This window comes from Equus przewalskii, chromosome 18 (genome assembly GCF_037783145.1).
Source record: "Equus przewalskii isolate Varuska chromosome 18, EquPr2, whole genome shotgun sequence".
Classification (NCBI taxonomy): Eukaryota; Metazoa; Chordata; class Mammalia; order Perissodactyla; family Equidae; genus Equus; species Equus przewalskii.
Genome location: NC_091848.1, coordinates 45,732,313 through 45,759,478, shown reverse-complemented (window position 1 = coordinate 45,759,478; position 27,166 = coordinate 45,732,313). Strand labels below are relative to the sequence as shown.

At 44.9% G+C, this 27,166-nt stretch overlaps 3 protein-coding genes across 23 annotated transcripts in view; 2 read left to right on the top strand and 1 right to left on the bottom strand.

Annotated features, from left to right (window-relative positions):
* Positions 1-6,758, top strand: part of GRAMD1C (GRAM domain containing 1C) — an 87,517-nt gene extending 80,759 nt beyond the window's left edge. For all 12 annotated transcript variants that reach the window (XM_070582672.1, XM_008523143.2, XM_070582668.1 and 9 more), the window contains one exon: positions 5,058-6,758. In XM_070582672.1, coding sequence (XP_070438773.1) covers positions 5,058-5,138 — 81 coding nt within the window. In that variant the 3' untranslated portion in view covers positions 5,139-6,758. The remainder of the gene's footprint in view (positions 1-5,057) is intronic.
* Positions 6,759-7,470: 712 nt separating this feature from the next.
* ZDHHC23 (zinc finger DHHC-type palmitoyltransferase 23) lies at positions 7,471-19,979 on the top strand. Of its 6 annotated transcripts, none has more exons than XM_070582677.1 (5): positions 7,471-7,695; positions 8,211-8,482; positions 10,510-11,220; positions 13,301-13,459; positions 15,357-19,979. In XM_070582677.1, the coding sequence occupies exons 2-5, from the start codon at positions 8,340-8,342 to the stop codon at positions 15,622-15,624; spliced, it is 1,281 nt and encodes a 426-aa protein (XP_070438778.1). In that variant the 5' UTR covers positions 7,471-7,695; positions 8,211-8,339; the 3' UTR covers positions 15,625-19,979. The 6 variants fall into 6 exon arrangements, with proteins under 6 accessions (XP_070438778.1, XP_070438775.1, XP_070438777.1 ...); XM_070582674.1 differs by having other exon boundaries at positions 13,292-13,459; XM_070582676.1 differs by lacking the exon at positions 7,471-7,695 and adding an exon at positions 7,773-7,930 and having other exon boundaries at positions 13,292-13,459.
* An 838-nt stretch (positions 19,980-20,817) lies between these two features.
* Positions 20,818-27,166, bottom strand: part of CCDC191 (coiled-coil domain containing 191) — a 69,140-nt gene continuing 62,791 nt past the window's right edge. For all 5 annotated transcript variants that reach the window (XM_008523203.2, XM_070582662.1, XM_008523211.2 and 2 more), the window contains 2 exons: positions 26,673-26,818; positions 20,818-22,017 (listed from right to left, as the gene is read on the bottom strand). In XM_008523203.2, coding sequence (XP_008521425.2) covers positions 21,873-22,017; positions 26,673-26,818 — 291 coding nt within the window. In that variant the 3' untranslated portion in view covers positions 20,818-21,872. The remainder of the gene's footprint in view (positions 22,018-26,672; positions 26,819-27,166) is intronic.

Here is a 27,166-nt window from a genome sequence, read left to right as displayed (position 1 = left end):
CAGTTCTCCAGTGAAGAATGAACTTTTAGGTTATTCTGAAGTTTTGCTATAAACATCTCTTGGACATAGTATCATCAGTATGTGCTGCTCAGTTCCATGAGCCAAAACTTAAGACTCTTTTTGAAAAATAAAGGGTAGTATTTCCATTATAATACAAGCTTACTTTTCAAAATTGAAAAATAGAGAATAGTAGAAGAGAAGAAAATCTATAGTTGTAGCGTTCAGACATAATTACTGTTAATATTTTATTTCCTTCCATCCTTTTCTTCTATGCATTGGTTTGTTTTTTAGAAGATTCAATTGTTGAGCATTTCTTAGGATATCATGTGAGGCACTGAAAGTTACAGCTTCGACTCAGCTGTCGTCAGATGCACAGTTTCTACAGTTTCTTAGTAGCTTTCTTCTCAGACTCTCAGCAAGGAGTCTCTCATATTCTCAGGTTTCTCCTTGTCCTCTCCTCCCATTTCCCCCTCACTCTCGACGGATGACTGTGCTTCAAGGAGAAAAGAGACTTTCTCTCTCCTTCTATAACCAGATCTCCAAGCCTTCCTATCGCTCCTCACCGTCCTCTTCTCCACGCCCGTAAGAGCATCCCTCTGCCTGTGGGAAGCGGCCCCTGCACATGTTAGCGGAGATTCCATCCATCACCCCTCGAGCTGCCCCATTTTCAGTCTCCCTCACTGAACTGGATGTCTACCATCAGCACCTCACTCTGCTCTGCTGTCACCGACATTGCAAAGCCCACATCATCCACATCCTTCTCTATCCATTCCTCTCTCTCCACTCCCTTCCACAGTCAGCCTCTTTCAGAATTGCCTTCTCTGGCTGTCACACTACTTTACCCTTCATAACCCATTCACTTTTTTAAGGTTTTATTTTCACCAAAATCACTCGTTCACATAAAGAGTTAACTTGTTCTACAAGGTTTGTTCAGAAAAGTAGCAATCTCAGCACCCTCTTCTCCATTTTTTCCCCAAAGACGACAATCTTTAACTCTTTTACTTTATTCTTCTGGTATTTACCTCCATATTTATAAACAACAAGCATGTATTTCCACTTCTTGATTTTTCAGTTTTAGACATTTTCTTTTGACTTCCTACTAGAGAAGACAAGCCTTTGGTTTTCCTTTCTTTCGCCTCTTCTTGCGTCCATTTCGAATTCCTCCATTCTCCCAAGGAGGTTATAGTTTTGGTTAGATCAGTATTCAGTGTTTGCTTTGCTCTGACTGAGTTTGCCCTTCTGAGCTGACACATAGAATAAACCGTGACTGCTTTCTCTTTTCTGTGCTTTTCCTTATCCCTGAAATTGTCTTCTTATTACAGTTGATTAGATTGTCGTATTATTTGTAAGTGTTTCATCCTCAAAGCTCTGTCTGCTGCATAAATCTCCTCTCACAATCCTCATTCTCCTCAGGAATTCTCTCAGCGGAGCCTCGGACGGGCTCCTGTCAGGTCGGGTGGCCCTCTGTGTGGGTGCACAGCTGTGGTCCTGGGGATTCCTGTGCCCATCTCCTCGGTTTCCTTTAGCCCGTGTTTTCTGCTTTCTTGGTTTACTCCCTCCTTTTAATGGAGCATATCTTCTAGTAGCTTCCTGGAGCTAAATATTTTAGGACTTCATCTGTCTGAAAATGTTTTATTCTATCCTTCCCCTTGATTAGTAGTTTGGCTGGGGATAGAATTCCAGCTTGGAAATAGCGTTCCTTCCGAACACTTAAGGCATTGCTCCATTGTCTTTTGCCTTCCAGTGTTAGTCCTGAGAATTCTGAGGCTGTTACTATTCCTAACCCTTTAATCTGGAAACTCACGCCTTTTAGTTCTGGAAGTCATGAGTTACATGGCTGACGGTTTTCTCCCCTCCACTCTCTCCTGGCCTCCTGCAGCTCCTGTGGTTCACATCTCAGTTTTCTGTTGACAGGTTGTCTAATCTTCTTACATTTTATTTCCGGTTTCCCTTTCTTTGCCTTTCTGTTCTGCTGCCTCAGAGATTTCTTCAACTCAATCTTCAAATTCTTCTATTGAGCTTTTCAATTTTTGCTAACAAGTTTTTAATTTCAAACAGCTATTATTTCTCTGAAATTTTTTATAACAATATGATCTTCTTAAATGACTATAATATCTTTATCTCTCTGACCATATTACTGATAATTAAAAAAATTTTTTTTCCTTCTTCTTGCATACTCATTTTCCATCAAGATCCTTTTCTCCCTGTCTTGATTTCTATCCTTAAGGTTAGAGGATTTCTTTAGATATCTGAAGTCCTTGGTTGTCTGCTGTTTGGCTCAGAAGCTCTTAATATGTGGGTCGGGCTGGTCTACCCTGAACTTCTCTGTAGATCTGACTGGGCTGTTGGTTGGGAAATCTTGCTGTCAGTATCTTTAGGTCTTTGCTCTGGATTGGTCAGTTTCCACAGAGAAGACTCTCCCAGTCTTCTACCTGAAGGATTAAGGGCTGGGTGCCAGCATTTTAGGAGCTGAGTGAAAGAGGCAGGATGGAGCCGAGGGAAGGGCAAGAGGGGATGGTCTCAATATTTAGTATATGCTTTTTTGTACAGTCCCCGTTTTTGGTATAGTCCCACTGTCTTTACTGATATCTTGGTGTCCCCCTAGCCGGATAGCCAGAGACCCTCTGTTTTGTCCTCTCCAGAAAGTAAAATTCTAGACTTCTGCCCAGGTAGTAGGAGAGGGTAGATGCCCAAAGTTTCAGCCTATCCTTCTTATATTTTAGCCCCTTCCTTTTCAGTCCCACTTCCAGAGATTCCTGCCCATCACTTCCTGAGGCTCTTGGGGATTCCTCAGGGTAAATTTGGTTGGTCCTCAGCTTTCTTTATTGTAAGCTCAGGATTCAGCTTTTTCAGGCCTGTTAAGTCATCCCTCTGCTTTTGAGTTTCCAAAGTTGTGTTGCTGTTGTCGCCTTTTCTGTTCTCACCACCCTTGTGGATGTATGCCTTAAAAAAATCCCCTGAGGCCGGCCCCGTGGCCCACTGGTTAAGTTCAGTGCTCCACTTTGGTGGCCCGTGTTTCGTTCCTGGGCGTGGCCCTATACCATTAGTTGGCCCTGCTGCAGTGGTGACCCACATCCAAAGTAGAGGAAGATTGGGGCAGATGTTAGCTCAGGGCAAATCTTCCTCAAGCGAAAACAGAAAGATTGGCAACAGATGTTAGCTCAGGGTGAATCTCCCTCAGCAAAAAAAAAAGAAACAAAAAACCTTTAACTGTGCTTTTAGTGGGGTTTCAGGAGGGAGAAAAATTGGATGCCCGTATTCAATCCACTCACTCACTCTTCAGCTCACTCCTGCGTTGTTTCCTTCCCCCATATTTCCATTGATATTGCTCGAGCTAAGGTCCCCAGTGACCTCTGGCTTTTAAAATTAATGTACCTTTCTTTATCTTACAGCGTCAGCATTTGACAGAGCTGACCACTCCTTTCTTGAAATGTATCTGATCTTGCCTTCTTTAAAACCATGAAAAAACCCCAGCTTTATTGTGATATAATTGTGAACATACTATCAAATTCACCCTTTTAAATAATTTTTAGTCTATTCACAAGGTTGTGCAAGCATCACCACTATCTAATTCAAGAGCATTTTTATCATCCCCAAAAGAAACCCCATACCCATTAGCAGTCACTCCCCACCCCTCAGTCTCTCAGCTCTTGGCAATCACTGATCTACTTTCTGTTTCTATGGGTTTGCCCTGTTCTGGACATTTCCCATAAATGGACTCATACTATGGTCTTTTGTGACTGGCTTTTTTCATTTAGCATAATGTAAAACTACTTTCTGCTCGTTAAAACCATCCCCTCTACCTGACCTCTTCTGCCAATGCTCTGGGCTCCCTGTTAGATTCTCTTCCAGTCTCTACTTCCCCTTTAGGCGAGCTCATCCCCTCCCTCACTTGGAATACCACATGTGCCAAGGACTCCCCAGTCCATCTCTCTCACCTGGATGCCAATAGCCATCCCAACTGATCATGTCCAAAACAGAATTCAGTTTTCGCCCCAAGCCAAACCTAATGCTCCCCTAGTTGACCTTATTTCAGAAAATGATACTACCATTGTCCAGTTGCTCAGGTCAAAAACAATACAGTGTGTAAGTGTACGTTTATGCATGTGGGCATCCGTCTGAGTTCTGTATCCCTCACTGCTCTGTAAGCTCCACGGAGGCAGGGACAGTGCCTGTTGTGTTCACCATTGGATACCTAGTGCTTAGCACACTGCCCAGCATGGAACGGATAAGCAATAAATATTTGTTGAATGAATGAATACAAAAAAGAATAAGACATAATTCTTGCTCTCAAGTTGCTTACAATTTATTAGAGAAATCAGATGTCCATGTATAACACTTAAGTGTCAAAGTAAGTAGTGAAGCTTTGGGAGGTGAGAGGCAGGATGATTAGGGAAAAGTGCCTGGAGACAATGGGGATGGGTGTCAGACCGTGCAGACAAACGTGAGCGTAATAGCAAGCAGCGGCTGGAAGTGGAACTTGAGTAGTTCAGGAGGAGACCACTGCAACTTTAGAAAGGGTTTAAGAAACACGCCTTTCACACTGGATAATCTGATTAATGGAGGTAACATACGCAGCAGTATGCTGTAGGCAGAAGTGCAACACTACGGTAACTGGCAAGACCTGTGAGCAGGCACGCCGACAGACCCTAAGGAATCAGGTGTTTTATTTATTTATTTATTTATTTTATTATATATATTGTTAAAGACTTTTTTCTAAACTGTTTTTTCTCCCCAAATACCCCCAGCACATAGTTGTATATTTTAGTTGTGTGTCCTTCTAGTTGTGGCATGTGGGATGCCGCCTCAACATGGGCTCATGAGTGGTGCCATGTCCGTGCCCAAGATCTGAACTGACGAAACCCTGGGCCGCTGAATCAGAGGGCGCGAACTTAACCTCTCGGCCACCGGGCTGGCCCCCAGGTGTTTTATATTCAGTCTTTTATTTGGACATTAATATAAACAAAATTACATTAAACATGAATGTAACCTTTTGGCATAAAAAATAGTCAGAAAGATTTAAACAGTCTGATTTTGAAAATTAATTTTGTTTGCAGTTGAAGAGCTCACTCATTATGCTTCAGAGAACCTTTGATCTACTAAATAAGAACAAGACGGGCCTGGCTGTCGGAAGCTAGCAATGTTAAGGACTGAAATTGAGAGATGCGTGGAACTAAAAGAAAACATTGTGAAGAAAACCAGAGGATGAAGGATTTTAATTTTCAGAGGAACATTTCCATATTTTCTCATTATTGGTACTTATATTATGAATATTCCCTTTAATAACATTTATTTGATAATTAGTCTCTGATGGCCTTATACATGTATATATGTATACTTCTATACATAATTCTAAGCTGTGAATTTCTCCAGTGAAGCATGAAATATATTGTGGATTTGAATTTCTGTGATAAAAAAAGAAAGCGAGACACTCTGAGTAGTATGACTTCATTTTTCACTGAGGTTAGAAGTATGATGCTTTAAGTTTATCTGTTAGCAGAGAACAGGGTGTGTCCTATAGGCTGCTCTCACAGTTGAGACACATTCTAGAGGCTAAAGAAGACCATATAAGGGGAAACCTCTAAAGCACTACTAATTTTGAAGGATCAGTTTTCAGGCATATATTATAACATTTCTAGGTTTTTGTACTGTAAATATTACAATGTCTTCATTTATTTAGCATGTAAATTCAATAGACAAACCTTTTGAATCCGTATGTTGTTGATGATGATCTGAAAGTTTCTTCAGCCGTGTTGTATCTCTGAAGGTTTCTTCAGGTACCTGTCAGAGGTGAGATCATCTTGCCTCTTCATATGTCAAATGTCAGAAGAGTCAATTTCGGAAAAGGATACATGTAGGATACTGGTACTCAAAATGAAGAACCATGCTCTGAGTTTTAAAAATCAGAAGCCGTTAAAACTTGGGCATTTAGTGACAGATCAAATGAATACTTGAACTGAGCTTGGCTTCACCTTAGCATTCTTTCATGGTGCAAGTGAGCCATCTGGTTGAAAATAACTTGTGGATTAGTTTTCAGTAGCCACGTATGGCTTCCTTTGTTAATACGTGTGTGCAGCTTGTTTTAGTCAGTAAGTTATAAGGCAGACACCAACTTTAGCTCTTGAATAAAAAACTTTTGGGGCCCTATCTCCCAGTTACAAGTGCACTGACTGAAGTTGTATGGCTCACACAAGCTTTGGCTCTTTCATAAAAAGTTTTTAGGTGGATATATCTCGATACAAGTGACCTCTGGAACAAGAAGGACAGTGCAGAATAATTTGTCTGTATTCTTATTTGAACAACTATTGCCTTTATTTAAATGTTTCTTTTTTTCCCCATAGTCACCACCGCCACATGGGTTTGGCAGTTATTTTTGAGATGTCTATAGCGAATGAAAGTACTGACTCCATTAGAGGGAAAATAAGTTTCTCTGGGTGAATCCCAGCTAACCTACCTCGGGGTACCAGTGTACCGACCTGGGGGTTTTTTGATAAGGATTTATTAAGTGTCTGGCTCTGAGCAAGAGTGACTGGATTATAAACTTGAAACCTTGTTTTCTGTTAAATTCACAAAAATGATCAGTGACAAGCTGAATATTTTTGTGATGTTTCTTTAAAACTTGTACTTCATAACATACCTCAAAGAAAATTACCAAAGTTGCATTATAAATTACAACTAAATATGTATGTATGCAGAATTCAATTAATTGTATTTAAGCCTGTTATGTAAATTGAATATCAATAAAACCCCCAAACTTCTGAGTTGTAGTTTTTCTTCAGTTTAAAAAGCCAAAAGTACTAGAAAGCCTTCTGTAGTAAAAACATGTACATGGGCCTATACTCTTTTTAAATTTTAAAATAAAATACAAAAATAAAACCCAAAGAGGACTCTCATCTTAGGACAATTTCATTTCAAATATGCAGACTGCTGGAACTAAAGTACTAGATAGGCCTGCTGGTCTAATGTAGAGAGTGCTCGCCAGAAATCGTGAAAATGAACCAGCTGGATAAATGAACAGATGAGGGCAGGGATGGGCCTTTAAGGGCAGGTTAGTCGATTTGGGGGCGGGACCTCGGGAGCCTTCGCGGTGGAGGGCTCCCCGTCGCCTTTTGCGGGCGGTGCGGGCTGCCCGGCCCCCGGGGCTCACGTCCTCTAGGCGGCCTCCGGGTGCCCCGGCTTCCCGCAGTTCCGTCTCGGCCCCTCCCCCGGCCCGAGGGCCTCGGAGCTGCCCCGCCCACGCGCCGCCCGCAGGCACCCGCGGACCCGGGAGGGGCGAGGGCGGCCCCGCGCCCGGGAGCGCGTCCTGAGATCCTCGCGTCCTCGGGCGCCGGGGCCGCGGGCGGGGGAGGGGCCTCGCGGGGCTCCGCCGGGCGGTGGGCGGTGCACGTGCCGGCGGGCGGGCATCCCCGGCGCCGGGGGCGGGGTACCCGGAAGCGCGCGCGGACTTGGGGCGCCGAGCCGGCCGGCCGCGGGGCGGCGGGGACGGCGCGGGGAGGCGGGCGCACCGGCCCGGCCGCGGCTGGCTGTGGTCACAGGTGGGAGCGCGGAGCCAGGGACCCCGCGACTCCAGCCGTCACGCCGGGAGCCCCGCGGAGCAGAGATCGGGAGACGCGTGCGCGCGTCTGGAGGGGCCGACCCCTGTCCCCTCCGCCTCAGCCGCCCCGGCTGCCGCCGCACCTCGGCCCCGGAGCGCAGGTAACTTCCCTCCCAAGGTCATTCTTCGGGCGGGGCGGCGCTCGCGGCCCGCCCACGGCCGTGCGATTGGCGGGGGCGGGACCCTGCGCGAGGCCGGAGGAGCCGAGCTGGACGGCGACCCCGAGCGCAGCCCGGGCGCCGGGTGGCTTCCCCAGCGCGGGCGGCCGGCCCCAGCAGCCGGGCGTGTCCGCCGGCCCCCGCGGGCACACGCTTTGCCCTGCCTGCAGCCCCGAGGGTGAGGTTCCCCCCGCGCCCAGGCTTCGGGCGGGGACCGCCCGCCCCGCCCCAGCCCGCGCCCGCAGGTGAGCCGGCCGCCTGCGCCCGACCGTCCCGGGCCGCGTGGTCGGCGGTCGCCGTGGGAACGGCTGGTGCCCAGACGGCGCCTGCCCTGGATGGGAAGGGGCGGTGAAGGCGGCTCGGAGCCCCAGAGCTCCGGGTCTGGCCGAGCCGAGCCACACAAGCCCGATGCAAACGGGGCCCCCTCCCCCTCTTTCGTCTCATTTTTGATTTCTCAGGCGTTGGCGGTTGATCAGAGAGGCGTGGATGTGTTTACAAGATGTGAGTTGTGTTCTTTCCACCGTTACCTTCTGAGGGCTTCTTACGCCTGATGGTGACAGGTGGGAATCGTGACACGGAAGAGCAGCATGAAGCCAGTGAAGAAAAACAAAGCAGAAGACCCTGAATTGGAGCCCCTGTGCTGCTGCGAGTACATCGATCGAAATGGGGAGAAGAACCACGTGGCCGCCTGTTTGTGTGATTGCCAAGATCTGGACGAAGGATGTGATAGGTAAGAGCTGCGTGTCTTAACGCTGACGCCACTGGCCCTTTTGAGAACCACCGTGTCCACGTTCAGCTTGGCCATCTAGAACACTAGAAGTGGCTCTTGATTCTGTTTCCAAGGAGCTAAAATTGAGAGTTTTCTTCTCCATCACGTGTGAGAATTTTATAAAGATGAATTACTCAGTAGTGCACAGCTGTCTCTTCAGCTCAGTTTACTAGGAAATTATTTTTCATTTAAAAGGAGAAGATGATGGAGATAATAGGCAGATAAAGGCATAGTAGGCAAGGTAAATGTATAAAAAATACAATGCACGCCAGCAGAATCTGTAAGTTTAAAATGAACGCAGTAGTACTAGAAGGTTCCTACATTCCCACTGGTCTCAGCATTTAGAGAATGACCTCTTGGGACTGGACTGCACCTGGCCACAAAGGGCCTTGAGGGATGAAAGATGGTTTCCTGCTGTTGGAATTGGTCTCCCCCCTTGTTTCTGGGGAGGAGATCCATGCAGAAGGCATGTCCCTCCTTTGGACTGGCTGCTTTCAGCATGAGCAGCAACACTGTCTTGAGTGATGCTATTGTATGTGGCTTTTGTTTTCACCATGATCCCAAGTGATGGAAATTACTATCCTAAAAGATAACTTTCAACATCACTGAAAGAATTTTGTACCAAACAGTAATAACCTGGTTTATATCTATTTTCTAAATAATTTTCTATTTAAAAACTATTGTCATAGGAAAAGCATTATGTGAGAAGAATAAGGAGGTTGGAAACTTGCTTTTCCCGTTAATAATAATTTCTAGTTAAAGAAAATCACTGCAATGGTAAATTGCAACCTTAGTGCTTGGTGCGTTAATCTAGCCATGAAGAGCATTCTTGGGGACCACTGTAGTCTGGTAACCAACCTTGACTCCTGAAGACCCTACAACCCCCTTGTAATCCTTCCTTGACAGTGTCTATAGTCTTTTTTACAAGTGTCATTAAATAGAGGTTCTTTAGACTTCATCTAAAATCCATACTGAGAAAATGGAGCCCTTTGCACTAATGAGTGGAGAAGTAATGCTGTTTCCATAACCTCTAACTCACGCCCACAGCTCTTCATTAACCTTCTAATGCATCCTGCCTCCCAGCCCTCGAGACCTGGGCTGTCCCTGAGTCTCTGCTCTCTCCATGCCCTTCTCTGGAGATACTCCCAGCATTCCACTGTCCCACTGGTCCGTGGGACTCCCCTATAGTTATCTCCCACTCACTTCCAGGTTCTAGCCCTACTTTTTTTAATTGCCTTAAACCAATGTTCTCATTCCTTAAACTGTTCCTTTCCTTACTAGCCCAAGTGTGCAAAAAAGTCAGCAATGCCACGTGTTCACCAGTCTCAGCTGTTTGACTCCCACTGGTTTGATCTCCGCTCTTCCTTATTCAGATCCCTGCCCCCACTGACCTGGTTTACTCCGCAGGCCCAGGACAGGTTTGTGCCACACGCCCGACTCTACTGGGACACCTCCCTCCCTTCCTCTCCAGCCATACGAATACTAGCCAGCCAGCAAGGGCGAGCACAGAGCCCAGCTTTTCTGCAAAGACCCCTCGAATGACTCCACCCAGAAGTGTTCAGTCTCCTCTGAGTGCTCCTCATGATGTTTCACCATAATAGTTTGTTGGGTGATTTTGCTGCTTTGTCACTTATCTAATATTTCTTGAATTCTTGTGTTGTCTTCAAACTAGATGGTGAATTTTTTTGAGAATCTTAGGTCTGTACACCCACCCAAGAGTAAACAGTAGTTGTGTGGAATATGTGTGTATTCCTGTGGGTTTGTTTTGTGGAGAAATAGTTTTAGTTGTTGAATTTCTAAACGTTATCTTCTTGTTTGCATTACAAAATGATCCATGAGCCTGAAAAACTCATGTTTAGTAGTAAGAAAGTAGACTACTTGGCCCTTGGCCTCTTTTATCATTTATCCTGCTGTTTGGCCTACAGTGTTCAGTTTTTGATTCAACAAACCCATATGAAGTGCCTTCTCTTTGTGCTCTTTTTGGATAGATGGATTACGTGTAAATCTGTGCAACCAGAGACTTGTGAAAGAATCATGGATACCATCTCTGATCGCCTCCGAGTTCCTTGGCTTAGGGGAGCCAAAAAAGTTAACATTAGCATCATTCCCCCGCTCGTCCTGCTGCCCGTCTTCCTCCGCGTGGCCTCCTGGCATTTCCTCCTGGGAGCGGTGGTGCTGACCTCCCTCCCTGTGCTGGCTCTGTGGTACTACTACCTCACTCACAGGAGGAAGGAGCAGACCCTGTTTTTCCTGAGCCTCGGGCTCTTCTCTCTGGGCTACATGTACTACGTCTTCCTGCAAGAAGTGGTCCCCAAAGGGCATGTGAGGCCCACTCAGCTGGCTCTTCTTACTTGCGGGTTACTTCTGATCCTCTTAGCTTTGTACAGAGCCAAGAAAAATCCAGGCTACCTCAGAAATCCAGCAAGCGGTGACAGATCTGTAAGCAGCAGCCAAATGGAATGCCTGAACCCGAAAGGGCAGGAGAAGACCAAAGGGTTCCTTGGCGCAGAGTCATCAGGCGGTCTCAACAACCGCACGCCCAAGGATGATCTGAAGGGCTCTTCCAGGACGTTGGCTGGAAGCCCCACCAAGGTGAAGGAGGACTGGTGTGCCAAGTGCCAGCTGGTGCGGCCAGCCCGGGCGTGGCATTGCCGGATCTGTGGCATCTGTGTGAGGAGAATGGATCATCATTGCGTCTGGTATGTTGGAAAAATTGGGAGGCTCCCAAAGTGTAGATTCCCGTGAGCCTCTTGCCGTGGTTGATCCTTGTGCCATCCTAAAATGTCTCCTTCCCAGCTTTACACCTTGTAGATATTTGTGGGCTGTTCTGATGTTCCCACTTAGTCATCAGTTTTTTGAGTTTCACAAATTTAGTTCTTCAGTCATTTCCTGAAGGGTTTTTTTTTTTTTTTTTTTGGCAATTTTGCTATTCTCTTTTGAGCTGCTCCTCATTTATCTTCTCCTTTCTAAAAGAGATCTACAGTTGAATGATTTTTTTTTTTAAGAATTTCTTAGAATCAGTATAGGCTTATTTTCCTGTGCTATTCCTTTTGAACACAGAGCTCAAGAAGGTGTTCCTGTATCTTTGGGTGACTCTTGTCCTCTCACTGTACATCCTTGATCATTTTGATGCTACCAGTGACTTCTGCGTTACTGAGTTAAAGGCCTACGAGATAACTCCCTATTTGGTTATTTGTGGAGAGATGGGCTTTTTTTTGTACCTCTTGGCTGGCCACTGACGAATGAAGACACGTTAAGGTCCATAAAATAGGAAGTGCAACTTTTAGAGATAATGTTGCTACTTTACTGAATAAATCTCTAAGCTAAGGGAGGTGTAGTTAATTCGGATGTGAATGCTGTAAGTGGCCTGTTTACAAGTGTATTCCTCTGAAGGCAGTCAGGTCAATGAATTATGCTTTTTACAGCTGGGATTCTGGTCATGGAGCGTACCTCCCCCTCAGAAGGGGACGAAGGTGTGGGTGTGGGAAGGCCAGGAGGGCATCGGGGTGGACCTCAAGTGCAGGGCTCAGGTAGAGGGACGGCTCCTTGCTAGGGCTTGGTCTTTAGGAGTAAACAGGTATTTTTATTTCTAGATTTTCCACTTCTGTATCTTTGTCATTTCTTCCTCTGTGTGTGTGTGGGGGTGTGGCAGCCCATTTACAAGTGCTGGTTTGCAGACGGCCTGACAGTCTTGCTTAGAAGAAGATCTTTGCCCACTGGGACATCCGTGTGCACAGTGGGCAGAAGGGCCGCCTGTACATCATGCCCTACAAATGGCTGTGACACGCGACTCTTTGTACCTGACAGGTAGTCAGGATATTACCGAGTTCCACACACGCCATGTTTCTAACCTCTGTGGATCTTCTTAATACATATATTTTAACAGATTTTCCCATACTGTGTAATACTTCTGATTTAGCATTTATTTTTTATCGAGGTCATCTTGGCTTATAACGTTGTGTAAATTTCAGACGTACATTGTTATATTTCAGTTTCTATGTAGCCTGTGTTGTGCTCACCACCAGTAGGTTAGTTTTTATCTGTCACCGTACACATGTGCCTCTTTATCCCTTTTGCCCTCTCCCCCACCTCTTTCTCCTCTGGTAACCACTAATCTGTTCTCTTTATCTATGTGTTTGTTTATCGTCCACATCATTTTTAAGTTTTCGTAACTCTGACATCACCCTTTCTTTGTGTGGTGATTACAATATTAATTCTCTTCATAGTTGGATAAAAGACTTCATTTATTTCTATTTAGAAAGATTTGTTAGCCAGGTTCTGCTTTTTTTTGTGAGGAAGATTGGCCTTGAGCTAGCATCCGCTGCCAATCTCCTTTTTGCTTGAGGAAGATCGTCACTGAGCTAACATCTGTGCCAATCTTCGCCTATTTTATGTGGATGCCGCCACAGCGTGGCTTGACAAGCGGTGCTAGGTCCGTGCCCGAGATCCAGGCCTGCAAATCCTGGGCCACCAAAGCAGAGTGTGTGAACTTAACCACTCCGCCACTGGGCCGGCCCCTAGGATTCTGCTTTTTACTTAGTCTTGTCCTTAAACTAATGATATGATTTCGCTTTGGAAAGAGCAGAGAATGCAAGACTACATCTCCCAGCGGACAACTTTTTAATTGCCTAAACTTGAAAAATAAGAGAATGTTGTAGTAACTGAAATTCACACCATCCCTGTTTGAAGAGCTCTCTTGTTGATGATGTGAGTTTCATAGAGACCTTTTTAAAACGTGTTTGCTTTTTCTCCCCCCCATGCTGTTTTGAGGATAAATAGCTGTGTCGGAGAATCAAATCATCAAGCATTTATACTTGCTCTTTCGATCTTCTTGCTCACGTCGGTGTACGGGATAGCGCTGACCTTGGACACCATTTGTAGAGACAGAAGTGTCTTCACAGCCCTCTTCTATTGTCCTGGAGTTTATGCAACTTACAGGTGAGATGCGGGTACCACAGCACAGGGGCCCGCAGAAGAGGGAATGGGTGTTGCTTTTAATGCAAGGGGCTATGATTTGCTGCTAGGTTATGAGTTCTCAACCAAAACACAGGACAGGCTATGGGGCTGCCAACAAAAATCGTGTAGTGGATAGGTGTATTTTTTCTAGGGTGATGTCCAAAGGATCACTGACCCTTAGAAAGTGAGGCACTAGTACTCTACAAGTTGGACCAGGCTTAATCAGGGACTTCCAGGGTCAAATGACTGCCACGTGCCCCAGGTAGCAACAATGAGACAAAAACAATAAACTAGCAGTCCCTGGGTGTGTATGTGGTTTATTTTGTCATAAATATCAGGGAACTTCTCACTTTATGGCTGCTTTCTGATGCTTTTTAGCCCAATCTTAATGTACTGTTTCTGACTTTTTTGTGAAGTGCTCACAATCTCTATGACCTTTCCTTTCTTTTTAACCTCCATGGGTTTTTCCTGTTCTACTTTTTTTTAATAACCACTCATGATTACTGTGGTATCTAGGTCAAAATTTCCTTCAGCATCGTTAGGCTGGGGCACATTGATAGATTGCGAAGATCTCCAGGTTTGGGCAGAAGCTGGGACTTTTCAGCTTTGGCCTCAGCCATCCCCTCCCAGGATGCCACGAGCTCCCCCTGCATGTTCGTTGTTCCTTCTCTATAGTTTGCCTCTGTTGTGGGTGCCCTGTGGTGTCTGTGGTCCCCAGTGTGAGCTGGGGCAGCTCTGCTCATACGGTCCTCTTCTCTCTCTTCATTGCCAGAGCCCTCCTTACCTAATCTACAGAGTACCTCATGCAGGTAATTGTTTCTGCGAGTCCCTGGGCAGATCTCCTCATTGCCGTCATAGATCTAGACGTTGATGGGCATTATTAGAATAGGTTGGTCGTCCTCCTCAGGATAAATTTCTTTTCTCTCTCTGTTGAGAGTCTTAGTAGTTGTAAGATCTTTCAGTAGCACTCTGGGTGATGAACGTCTTAAAGCAGAGCCTGTCTGTACGTTACTCAGGAGTGTTGTGAACTTTCTGTGGGCTGCTTAAACCAAATGAGGAACCCAGTCCTGCCATTACTTCTCACCGGTGGCTCTGCCCCATACAGGCCATTCACATCTCCTCGCTGGGCCTTGGTTTTCCTCGTCTTTATGGTGACTTAATCATCTCTGAGGTCCCTTCCGATTGAACAAATGATTCTAAATGAATTTATTCCCAGCTAACTCATTTGCCAAGGTTTGAATGAAAATGACCAGTCGGCAGACGCTAATCACAGCCTCTCCTCACAGTCTTATCAGTGAGCTGAAAGCTTTCTTGTCCTGTGTGATTCCATTTGGCTTTGGGAAGCTGAATTTGAAATGGGATGGTGCTCCTACATAGCTCGTAAGGAGGGGCCCTCCAGGATTGGGGGCTGTCTTGTGTTTATCAGCACTGGGCTGAAGAGAACGGAGAGGAATAGCTAGCATGCTTCCTGGGTTCTCACCCGCGGCTGCCTTGAGGATGGTTATAGCAAGCTCATGGCACCTGTGTTTTCTCCTGTTAAGAAGAATTTAGGAATTATTCCTTCATTCAGCAAACAGATTTTGAACACTGTTATGTCAGGTGCTGTGTTGGTTGTGTGGGGGATACAAAATGCAAAAAACAGTCATTGCTGTCCTAGTATAACATACTAGGAAAAGAGGTACCAATAATTTTAAGATGTAACAGAGCATGTTAGTAGAAGTTATTGGTGTTCCGAGGATGGAAAAGTATCTTCCAGTTCGGATGGGGAAGGTGCCAAAGGCCTTAGTAATAAGTACTATGTGTGTAAAATGTAGAATGGTGACAGCTTTCTGAATGTGAGAAAACCAGCAGCCCTGACTGGCCCTTTCTCCCCTCCCAGCTCGGCTCTGTCCTTTACCTGCGTGTGGTACTCTGTGATCATCACAGCAGGCATGGCCTACATCTTCCTGATCCAGCTCATCAACATCAGTTACAACGTGACGGAGAGGGAAGTCCAGCAGGCGCTTCGACAGAAGACGGGGCGCCGGCTTCTCTGTGGGCTCATCGTGGACACAGGCCAGTACAATAGGGGCTTCCTGCGGAACTGGCACCAGTTCTCCACCCTGGGCGCTCACCCGTTCCATCACCCTGCTGAGGACATTGTCTGAAGTGCCTTCTAAACGGCTCTCTCTGAGGGACAGCGCCTCCCTCCGCTCCCTTCCATCGTACACTTCAGTGTCCATGCTGGATGTTCGTTTTTATCCCCAGGTTCTTAAAGGCATTACAGGGCCATGCTCAGGGTTAGAGACTGGACTGGGAAGAAGTTAGTATTTCTGATTTCACAACTTAAGAGATTTTTATATTGAAGCAGTGAAAGTAGAGCCATTCCTTTCCAGTCACCTCGTTAACTCACTCAGTCACCAGAAGTTGAAAAGGAGGTGGATTACTAACACGCACATGGATAGAAGCAGTTCGTGTCCATTAGCACAGGAGGAAGGGTCTGGATTAGGACAGGTTCTAGTCCCTCTTTCAATTCCTAATGGCCATGTGACCCTCAGTCGTGTCCCTTCCCCGAGTCTCAGGTTCATCTGTAGAGAGGGGTACTCATGCTGCCCTGGCCACCGCACAGAGTGGCCATGAGGATCACGTCGGGGGTGAGGGATGTGGAAGGCACTGAAAAACAACTGAAGCACCCGAGAGGTGTGAAGTATTGTTAGGAAAATCCTAAGACTGAAAAAAATGATTGGAGGTCAGAACATCGAAGGGAATATTATTAGAGTAATCCATTCTGAGCACTTCAGAGCGAAAAAAAGGTCCCCAAGTACCGTGTCATACAGTTAGGGGAATGTCTCTCTCTCAAGTTTGAGACATTAACTACTCAAACAGGGTAGAAGACGACCAGATGGATTTCTGCTGTCATCTGACCTTGAAAGGACAGTTGATAACAATCATGAAATAATTATTGCTAGTATGATGGATAGTGGTCATGAGTTTAGGTGATGAGTTCTTATATTTTCTTATGTATTTATTCTGTTTGGATTTCCTATAAATAACTCCAGTGGGCATTAATGTTTTTCTCTCTTTCCATGACTCACCTGGTAAGGTGCTAGCACACTTGTGACAATGGCTGGAAGAGGAGAACAGACACCCTTATGCTGAACTTTACTCTCTTTCCTGGGTATGGTGGCTGATTAATATCAAGGGCTTGATTTTTTTTTGTTCATGTAAGTAATTCAGACTCCGTCAGTTATGGCACTAAGTTGCAAAAACCAGCGTTCTGGCATTCACGTTATTCTGGCATGAACTCTTTGAGGAGTTGACTGACATCTTTCCACTTAACTTGCACATTACTTCCCATTCACCTTTCCCTAGATAAAAGTCTCTCTAGGAGAGAAAAAGCAGAGTACCTGTGGTTTCCACTCATTAATGGATTGCTGTTCTTTCCCAGCTCTTCCTAAAATATCAAGTTGTTTCTTTAATCATATCTCAAAACTGAAAATGTATAAAGGAGTAAGTTATTATATAGAATGGTCTGTTCTGCCACAGAATTAAGATGAGGCAATTTCAGATGGGTAAAATACCCTCTTGAAAAATATGGTTATGTACATGTACTTTTTTTGCAATCCCAAAGATAATTCATGAGTCCTTAAATTTGCCTTGGCTTATAGCTTAATATAGGGAAAATATTGCCAGCTTTTTCAGACTGTCTGTGCATGCTTCTGTAGCAAGAGGTTTATAAGTGTTGAGAGGAAATATTGCTACTTCCTGCAACTCTACCCTCTGTAGCTGGCACTGTCCCTAGTCCTGCTATTGATCGAGGCTATCCTTGAGACGGACGCCACATTTTTATGCAGGCTTATCGTTGTTCTCCCCAGAGATGGACTGTTGAATGAGCAGTCTCCATCTTCCACTGGGATGAGCCAAAGAGCCAGTCTGGGGATGTGAGCAGAGGCTGTGGTTTCTACAGGAAAACCCTCGCCCTGGGCAAGAGTTGAGCAGTCATTTGGAATTAACATTGGATCTGATATAACAAATTCCTTTCTGTATAGGTTTGAGATAAGAGAGAGTAATAATGCCAAGGATAGCACATGTGGCCAGAAATCTCTAGTTATATTCTCTTGAATGCCAGATGTATAGCCAACCCTTTCTAACAATTGATAATAAAGTCCATAGAAATATCAGTATAGTCAGTAATTTTAGCTTCTTGCCAAATCTTTACAATCAAAATGTCATGCAACGAAGATGAATAGTACCCAAAAGACCAAAGTCATTTGGGAGAATAGGAATGCTCACCATCTTTATACAGCACACCCCTCACAGGGTTGCCTGGATGGGACAGCTCCGTTTTTCCCTCACTGGGATAAGGACTCCTTGTATATTAGTCTGGCTTACTGGAATTGAGAGGCTTGTTTTAAGTTCCTTGAGAACTTCACAACTGGCAGTTTACAGAAGAAAGCTCAAACCTTTTGAAAAGCTCAGTGGTTTCATGGGGGTCAACACCTCCTGAAATACTTGAACCAAAAGGAGTAGCAAACAAGGGGCGCTCTGTGAGCAGTGTGTCTGTCGGCTCTGGGACATCCTTGGCCTAGACTCCTAGACTCTGAAGCCTATTTATGATCTGTAGCTATTTGAAGGAGTTTGTCCTTTGAAAGGACAGGGCCTCTGTGAACAAATGAGTCCCAGAGAAACATGTGGCTGTGGCAGCCATGGGCACTTGCCCTGCAAACCTATAAACCTGCAGTCTCTTGGGCATAGGAACAACCCACCCTCCTCCCAACATAGTTCCGGACAAGTGGGTTCCTTTCTCTCCCCAGCGTCCTCAGCCTCTGTTAAACGCATACTGGATGTGGAACGTAATAAATGAGCTACTGTATTCTGACCACTGACATTACTGTCCTGCCAGTGTGTACTATTCCTGTAGAAACAGGTCCGTTTGAAAGATTCAAGGGAGAAATAGTTAAGGATGAGGATTTCATGAAAGGAGAAAAATCCTTCAATATTTAAAATGTTTCTTTTGATACCCAAAGAGTCCGTGGTGGTAGCTGGGTCCATCTGAAGTGAACTGACCATTATCGGCGCCTCTTTGGGCGGTCTCTCTGATGCTGCTGAAGTCAGGCCTTAATTGTGCTTTAGGGACACTGTGCTGCTCTGTCATGTCGGCCGCCTGAGTGTCTGTTGAGGATACTGTAAATCTTTGCTCTCCAGGTAGTGTTTTCTTTGGTGAATGAAGTAATCGTCCTCCACCGTACCATCTCCCTCACAGAAACACTGCTACAAACATTCTCTTATGCAGTAGTCCTTGGTACTTCTAATATTTTTAGCAGGAGTAAATTTTCTATACCGGAATCTTCCACTGCCAGAAAGCACAATGCCAGTAAGGCTCTCCTTGATACTGACCATCCGCTTAATAGGCTCTCTTTCCTTTGGGTAGGACATTAGCTTTTTATTACAGAACTCAACTAATGTAAGCAAAAGTGTGATGTCTAGAAGCACAGTTTTAACCAGGATGTTTAAAAATTAACGTTTTGTGAGGTTTAAGGGTCTCTTTAAACTAGGTAAGTGGGTTTATATGACCTGACTTCCTTTTAGCCATATTTTGGTACCCTGCATTTTAAAAAGGAGAATTTCCTCAAACAAGCAATGGCTAATAGAGAGTTTTGCTTGAGGCGCTTGTTTGGAATCTGGTTTTCTCCTCAGCAGCGTGACAAGTGTGCCATTTTATATTAAACGTTGCAAAGGTGACGCAGGGGAGGAGAGCCGTGCTTAATGCTGAGTAGAATTCAGTGTGTTCTTGTGGATGTTTGCTGTGATTGATACAGACTTTTTGCAAAATCGGCTAAATTTAATCCTGTTGCTAATGGACAATTATCCCCACTTCAGCTGGCGCTGACTGTTCCCCCGGAGCATCAGCAGCAGGCCCAAGACTGCATGGTGAATGGAGACAAATTTGTCAGAGCTTGTGGCTGTTCCGTGGTGGGCTTGTGACTTATGACTGGTCTAGCCTTCCTGATTGCACCTTTCACTTCTAGCAGATTGCTACTTTAAAGGCAAAGCTTTAAAACCAGAGCTAGTCTATTCCAGTTATTGATGCAGCTAAAATTCTGTATTTCTTCAGATGGAGCCCCTGACAAGATGCCATATTTAGAACTTGCTCAGCTCGTGATCCTCTGGTCTGGTGATCTGATGGTTTGACTTGTTAGGGCTTTTGAGCCTTGCCTTTGATTACATTTCTGGGTCTGATGTTAGACTAAAGGAAACCCAGGAGTATTTATTTAATAGTAAATTTAATATTTAATGTAACCGGCCCAGCAATGTTAAAGGAGATTTCTGAAGCCAACTCTGGAGGCTGCGGGCTAAAAATTTTGCACTCTTTTTATACTTGTATTCATATCCTCTCACCACCTCAGACTCAGACACAAGGCCTTTTAAATGGAGATTTTAAAAAATTACTGCCATTTATGTAAAATAATGTACTGTGACCAAGTTGTTTAAATGGAAAATAAAGTGCTTTCTTTAAGGAAAATAGTTGGTGTTTCTTGGCATATTTCCCGCACACTCTTGCTTTAAGAAAACCCTGCCTTTTAGCTAGGCTGCCTCTTCAGCTGCCTCGATGTCCCCATCCTGCGGACCTGTCCTATCCGTGGCCCTACACTGTCCTTTTCCTGGTGGTGATTTCCCAGTTTTGTAGGCCAGGGGTACTGCTTATTTGGGCATTATGTTAGCAGTAACATTTCAAATCATACCTTTAAGATAGTCCAGCAAGAAACACAGGTCATTTACTAAGTAATTTTCCTGTCTCCAGAAGGTTCTGTAAGTAGGTAAAAACTTCTTGTTGGCACAATCAGAATTTGGGCTGCTAGACTCAATTTCTAATTGTTGCTTGAGGTGAAAGAAAAATAAAAGAAAGCTTAAGAGAGAGGACTTGAGCTTTATGGGATTGATTTAGGCCCCTGGCATGTGTACCTGAGGGATTCACCCTTCCTTACCTACAGGCTTGGCGTTGAAATAAAATTGGTATTTGAGTCCTGGGTGCTAATATCAGCCAATATTCTGCAACTGTATTACAGTTAAGTATAAGTAGAGAGTGATTAAATGGAAAAAGATGAAGTATGAATTCTTTTTAGTCCTGTTTTCTTCAGTGGCCGTTAATCTTGAAAAGAGTTTTTAGATGACAACTGTATAATCATATTAAAGGAGAAGATGTGTGGGGATAGGAACATTGTAGAAGAAGTGAAGTTCAATTCAGGGTGTGTTGTCAGCTGAGTAAATCATCACACATCTTCCGTAGAAGAAGGATGTAAGTCGTTTTGCAGGCGCTGTAGCTGGATATCCCTTCTTGGAAGTAAGAGACAATAACAGGCTTTACTGAACACCACACAGAATTTTATTTTACCAACTCAAATGCTCAACTTACCAGATAATAGCAGTTACCTCAGGGCCGCAAGGGCCTTCCTCGTTTTACTGGGCGCACACTCATCGACTGCCTGAATTTGTAATAAACATGTATTTTGTACTGAAATTTTTTTTTCCTAGCAGCTAATTCTCTGAGCCAATTCACAGAAGGGAGCATTCTGTCAGTCTTTAACACCTTAAAGATTCAAGTATTCTTTGAATTCTGGATGGTATCTCAATGTGTAGATCAAACTGAGCTGAGGACCAGAAGACAGGTCGAGTCTGTCATTTGGAAGCTGCGATTGGGAGCATGCGCAGACATTCTAACGAACTGCTGGACTGCTTTTGGCAGGGTCCTTAGCTTCTGGAATCCCCTCACGCCTGTCGAGGTGCACTGGGGAGGACTGTCTGTCTGCTGCCCCAGTGTCTCTGCACTCAGGCCATGCCGCCCTCCAGCAGCTGCGTACTTAGCTTTTGATACACGGCCTTCCGTTGGGAGCGGGCACAGGGCGGGGTCTGGCAGAATGCCTGTTGCTGATGCTAAGGTTCTAGAAGACTGACCACTTAGGACTCCTTTTCTAAGTAGTGACTACTTTTGATTTCTATTAAAGTTACATTTGTCAACAATGTACATTAAGCTGCAAGGACACATTTTCCTTTACAGGCTCAGGCAAGTAAACACTTGTCTTTCTTAAAGTTTACAAGGCTAAAAATACCTAAGATACATTGGAACAGCAGAGCTCTAGACTGTTCCTCCTGATGATCCTGCTGTGATAAATGATTGAGTGAACTGATTAGCAATCCAAGAGAAATCAAAGAAGGAAGTACAAATTCCCTGAATAATTCCTTTGATCTGAGAAGTATCTGACAGAACATGAACCAGGGATGTGCACCTAAGGTGGGTGGAGGTGACACACATAGGATGGACCAATCGAGAGCCCCACTGTAGACACTGCACTGGGCCATGCTGACTGCACCCAGGACTCCTCTTTCACAAAGGCCAGTGTCTGCTGGTACGACTGAGTCACGGTGGGGCGAGCACCTGGAAGTCTGGAAGGATTTCAGCGACCTTCCTCCGGAGTTGCTCACGTCTTTCTTCTTTTACTCTTTCCTCCTTCATAAATTTTGCAAACTTCTTCCACGTCTGAAATGTGAGCCAGAGAATCCTCCTTTAAGAATAAAAAGGAAAAAAGTGAAATACTAAGAAGTTGACTTTCCGTCTGAAGTATATTAGAAACTTTACAAGAATAATCCTTGTGTGAATAAAATGTCATATAAAAGGTATGGAAATCACAATAAGGATTCAGACGGTGAGAAATGCCGTGAAGAAAATAAAGCAACAAGAGGATGGAGTGACTAATAGGTTACCTTCATTTTCCCTTGGGGTCAGGGAATACACACCCCCCGCCCCCCCCGCCCCAGCGAGAAGGGGACATTTAAGCAGGGTACCATGGCCTCTGAGAAGCAGGCCATGACACACTCCTCAGGTGACCTGATCGCAGCCTGCACCTTGTGCCCAACATGGGACCTACGGAGCAATGGCTCCAGCAGCAAAGCCTTCAGGGCAAAGATTCCAGAACAGCAGGTGCAGCACGCGCCAGTTACAGGCATTGAGGACCTGGCACTTAGATGTATGTTGTTTCAAAAGCCCACTGGTGACCTCACCTCCAGCAACAAACAACAATGGTCTTGAATTTTAGTTGAGAAAAAAATACCCGAACGTCGAGTTTGGAATCATGGTTCTGGAGGGTCACAGGCGGAATCTGAGGTGTCTGTTGTCATGGGGAGGCATGCAGTGGCCTCCGAGATAGCACAACCACAGCTAAGCACTAGGGATGTAAAGGTAAGCCAGGCAGCCTCCCACGGAGGGAGTTAACCTGGTGAGCAATCACTTCGATACAGTGGGGGCTACAGCAGCACTGATGAGCACAGGCTATGGCCCCATCTGGTGATGAGAAGCATCAGAAGTTTTTGAAAGAGATGAGGTCTGAAATGAATGGTTGTCAGGCAAATAAAAGTCTTTCCTAGAAGAGGGCACATCTTGAGTAAAGGCAAAGAGACAAATAGCATGGCATGTGTAAGGAATTATAAGCAGAGTTATGTTGAAAGTGCAGAATAGCTAAGTTTATATTTTCACAACTAGAGGCACAGATCAGATTTATTGTGGCGTCTTGACCTTCTAATGAAGCCCTAGAATGCATCCGAGTCCCCATTAACTTTATGGCTGATGGCTGTTGGATATTTCCGATAATGATTTTTGTTGGTGGAGGTTAAGTTAAAAACAAACAGAAAGGCTTCAAGGAGTGGAGCTTCTTCCTTTGCTTTCTTTCATCCATCCGGCCCACCCTTTACAGCTTCCTGTCCTCGGCTCTATGGTGCACTCCCAGGCCGGGACCCTAGCTCCCCCCTGACCTGCCATTCCCATCTTCCTCCTGGCTACACTGCTACATTTCCTGACTTCCACATTTCAGCTCCTGCTGTTCCCCCGAACTGAAATGCTCTGTCCCCTGGGGGGAAATCTTCCTAGAGCATCTTTGTCTTTCCTGCCTCTGAACTCTTGAAGCACATGGTCACAATTACTGGTTTGGCGCTTATTTATTGTATGTATGTGTGTATGTATCTACTTTGTTATGTTTTCTACTGAATTATGAGAGCCAATACCATGTTATTAGGTATTTTTTATGCTTGGCAAGTATTTCTTGACAAATTATATGTAGATGTATTGTGTCCTAAGTGTAATTTAAGTCACCAAGGTAAGCCTTCTTTGCCTGAGGTCCACAAACTCCTTGACATTTTGCATAAAGTTGTGTGTGATATGCATATGTGCATTTTCTGGGGTGCAGCTCGGTGACTTTCATTACTGCCTCAGAGAAGTCTGTGACTCCACAATGGTGAAGAACTACGGGACTGAGGCAGAATCTCATGCAAGTAGTACTGGGTCAGCTGAGAAGAACTGGACAAGAGCACAGCTGAGCTCTATCTGCAGAACAACAAAATAACTACTGATAATGAGAGACTCAGGTCTGGTTGACGTCTCTTAGTGTCACCGTGTATAAAATATCAGATTTATAAAATTATAGATTGTATCTACAAGTGATACAGATATATAAAATTAAACCTCATGTTGTTATTAGGAATCACCCTTCTCAGTGTTATTGCAATTTAAAGATCAGGTGCAAGACCTAATAGATGTCTCTCCTTCCTTCTCTTTCATCCACAGCTTTTCTACACGATGTTCTTTCATTCATATAACATTGAATAAGAAATTTGAATGTCAAGTTTTAAATGTTATAGTTCCTTTTAAAAGACCCATGACTTTAAATAATAGTGTCACTCCTGCAATAGAATCCATCCATGCATTCTTGACCAAAATATCTACTGTGCGCCCATATACGAGGCACTGTCACGCACTGAGAACACGGTACTGATGAGCAAGATGTGGCGCTTCCACTCTGTTGGGAGGTACAGACGATGAACATGTAAACAATAAATTAGGTAATTTCAGAGTCCTCAGTGCTAGGAGAACACTGGGCAGGGGAATGGATGGACAGGGATGGAGGTGGGTGGTCAGGGAGGTGCATCTGAGCAGAGACCTCAATGATGAGAAGCCCTAGGTGATGGGAAGCTCTGAAGCAGACGTGAGCTTTGTTTCAGGAGCACTGGGGGAGGAGGTGGGGCTGCAACATGTGAGCAAGGAGCAGAGTGGGAAGGGATGAAGTCACGGTGATGCTTTTACATCCAGTAGACATTAGCTGAGAATTTATTTCTTGCTGAATGCATGGATTCCTGTACTGATTTTTTAACTTCAAACCCTGAATAGGACCACTGTCTTACTATAGTCATGCTTCACTTAACGACCGGGATACGTTCTGAGAAATGTGTCGTTAGGCAGTTTCATTGTTGTGCAAATATCATAGAGTCTACTTACACAAACCTAGATGGTACAGACTACTACACACCTAGGCTATATGGTACAAATCTTATGGGACCACCATCGTATATGCGGTCCGTTGTTGACTGAAATGTTACGTGGCACGTAACTGCGTTGTATTTTGTAGTTTACAAATGAGCCTGAATTAGAAAAATGGAGAAGATGACTGATGAAGCAAGAAGAGAATGGTCTGGAGTCAGAAAATCTGATTGGGAGTCCAGGCTCCACCAAAGGTTATTTGTCTACCTTGAGCAATTCACCCACCCGCTTGCAGCTTCAGTTTCCTTGCCTGAAAATGGAGATCCTGACCTGTGCCCCCTCCCCTCTGGCTTACGCTACACTCAGACGAGACGGTGGTGTGAAAGCCCTTTCTGACTGCCCTCTGCCACATCAGGCAGCTGCCCCCATCAATCTCTCAGGCTGTGTGTGGCAGCTGAGAAACAAAAACCAAGGCAGACAAAACGGATGTTTAATAATACATTTAGTAAACCAAAAATAGCTATTGTTTTGGGCCAGGCAGTGCATTAAGTGAGGTACTATTTTACCTTGTTAGTCTTCCTGACAAGCCCCTAAGACAGGTTCTGTTATCCTCATTTTACAAAAGAGGGAGGGGAAGCTTAGAAAGGTTAAGTTCTGTGTCCAGGTCACACAGATACTGAGTCCTAACTTCAAAGCACAAGCATTTATTCAAAGGCAACTCCTCTCAAGCCCCTCACTCATGGCCTACTTATTTTATTTTATACAAAATTACAATCAACTTGCTTCTGTTTTCCTGGCCCACGGATTTCATTACCTGTAAATTAAATAAGGATGAGCAGGTTTTGCTGGAGGTGGGCACCCTACTGGCAACAAAATAGGAACACTTTTTATAAAAAACAAAGACACACAGATGCAGATACACACAAATGAAAGCAACCACAAATGAATCCGCGTGTGGTGAGAAAAGGGACACTTCTCCACCTGCACAGCAGTCTTCAAGCTCAGAACGTGGAGGTATATGCTCACTACATTGTGCTCATAAGGGATGACACCCCATCACCAGAAAGGACAGATCATGCGTTTACTCTCAAAGGGAAGTGCATGATGAAACTTTGAACATTTCTATCCAAAATGCTTAAAATTAGAAAACAGTAAAAAAAAAACTTCTTTGGAATACCTTATTCCCCAAGGACGCTGGATTAAATAAGACATCACTGTATTGCAAATATTAATATGGCATACAGTATGATTCCACTACATAAAGTTCCAAACCAGGCAAAACTAAAGCATAGCCTTGAAGGCTGCAGGCTTAGGAGGTGAAAGTAAAAAGAAACGCTAGAATGTTCATCATAGAAGCCAGGCAAGCCCTGACCTTGGGGGCGAGGGCAGGGCTTGTGATTGGGAAGGAGCCCATGGGGACTTCTGGGGGCCAGCCATGTCCCACTTCTTGACCTCAGTGGTGGTGACATAGGTGTCCACTGTAGAGTAATTCATTAAGCTGTATTTGTATGATTTAAGGACTTGTCTAAATTTGTGTTGTATTTCACAATAAATGTTAAAAAAGCTGAACTTAAAAGATAAACCTATATGACAAAGAATACAGTACATTTGCTTAGGTGTGAGTCATCTATTTCGCATCGCTTTATTCCCTTGCCAGTCCCTGTGAGGCAGAGAGGGAGCCTCCTCCTCCTCCTCATTTGACGGATGGCCACGCTGGATTCCAGGGGGTTTACCAGCTCGCCTTCACCCCTCGGTCAGTGGGCGAGCCGAGACCCCCAGCCCTGCCTGGTGTCCCCGAGTGCCGGCTCTTCCAGCCTCCACTGCGTCTCTTCCCAGACACATTCCAGGCACAGAATACACTGCAGAGCAGTTGTGCAGTTGGTGAGCGCGTCTCCTTAGAGATCAAAACCTCACCTGTCACTGTGCTCCACTGCCACTTGGTGCTTGCTCTCTGCTTCCAGCCCGGCCTCCCTGACCAGCTGACACCAGGCCCCGAAAATCTTCTTCTGAAGAAAACGTACACACAGTTTTCGTACTTCTTCCTCCAGATCAGACACGTACTGGGGGTGAGGACAGGAAAATAAGTGAGACAAATAATATGACAGACAAAGAATTAGAGCAGATAAACCATACAAAAGAGAGAGAATCGACTCAAACACAAAACAGAGGAAGCAAGGACCCTGGAGGCATAAAGAGAAAAAGGTAACGTGGTCGGTTTTTACACTACAGAGGAAAAACAACCCTCTGTAAGTCCAGAGGATTGGGGGCAGATGTTAGCTCAGGGCTAATCTTCCTCAAAACAAACAAACAAAAGCTGATGTAATGATACATTACAGTTTATAGAGATGAACACTTTCTGTGTGAAAAGAAACGTGCTTAAGATTTTATACTAACAAAAAATCGATTTG

Bases quoted from the DNA above. Each gene is read 5' to 3' on its own strand.
- ZDHHC23 (XM_070582674.1), top strand. From the start codon at position 8,340: ATGAAGCCAGTGAAGAAAAACAAAGCAGAAGACCCTGAATTGGAGCCC. The intron at 8,483-10,509 runs GTAAGAGCTGCG...CTTTTTGGATAG, and splicing joins CTGGACGAAGGATGTGATAG to ATGGATTACGTGTAAATCTG. The intron at 11,221-13,291 runs GTATGTTGGAAA...TGCTGTTTTGAG, and splicing joins ATGGATCATCATTGCGTCTG to GATAAATAGCTGTGTCGGAG.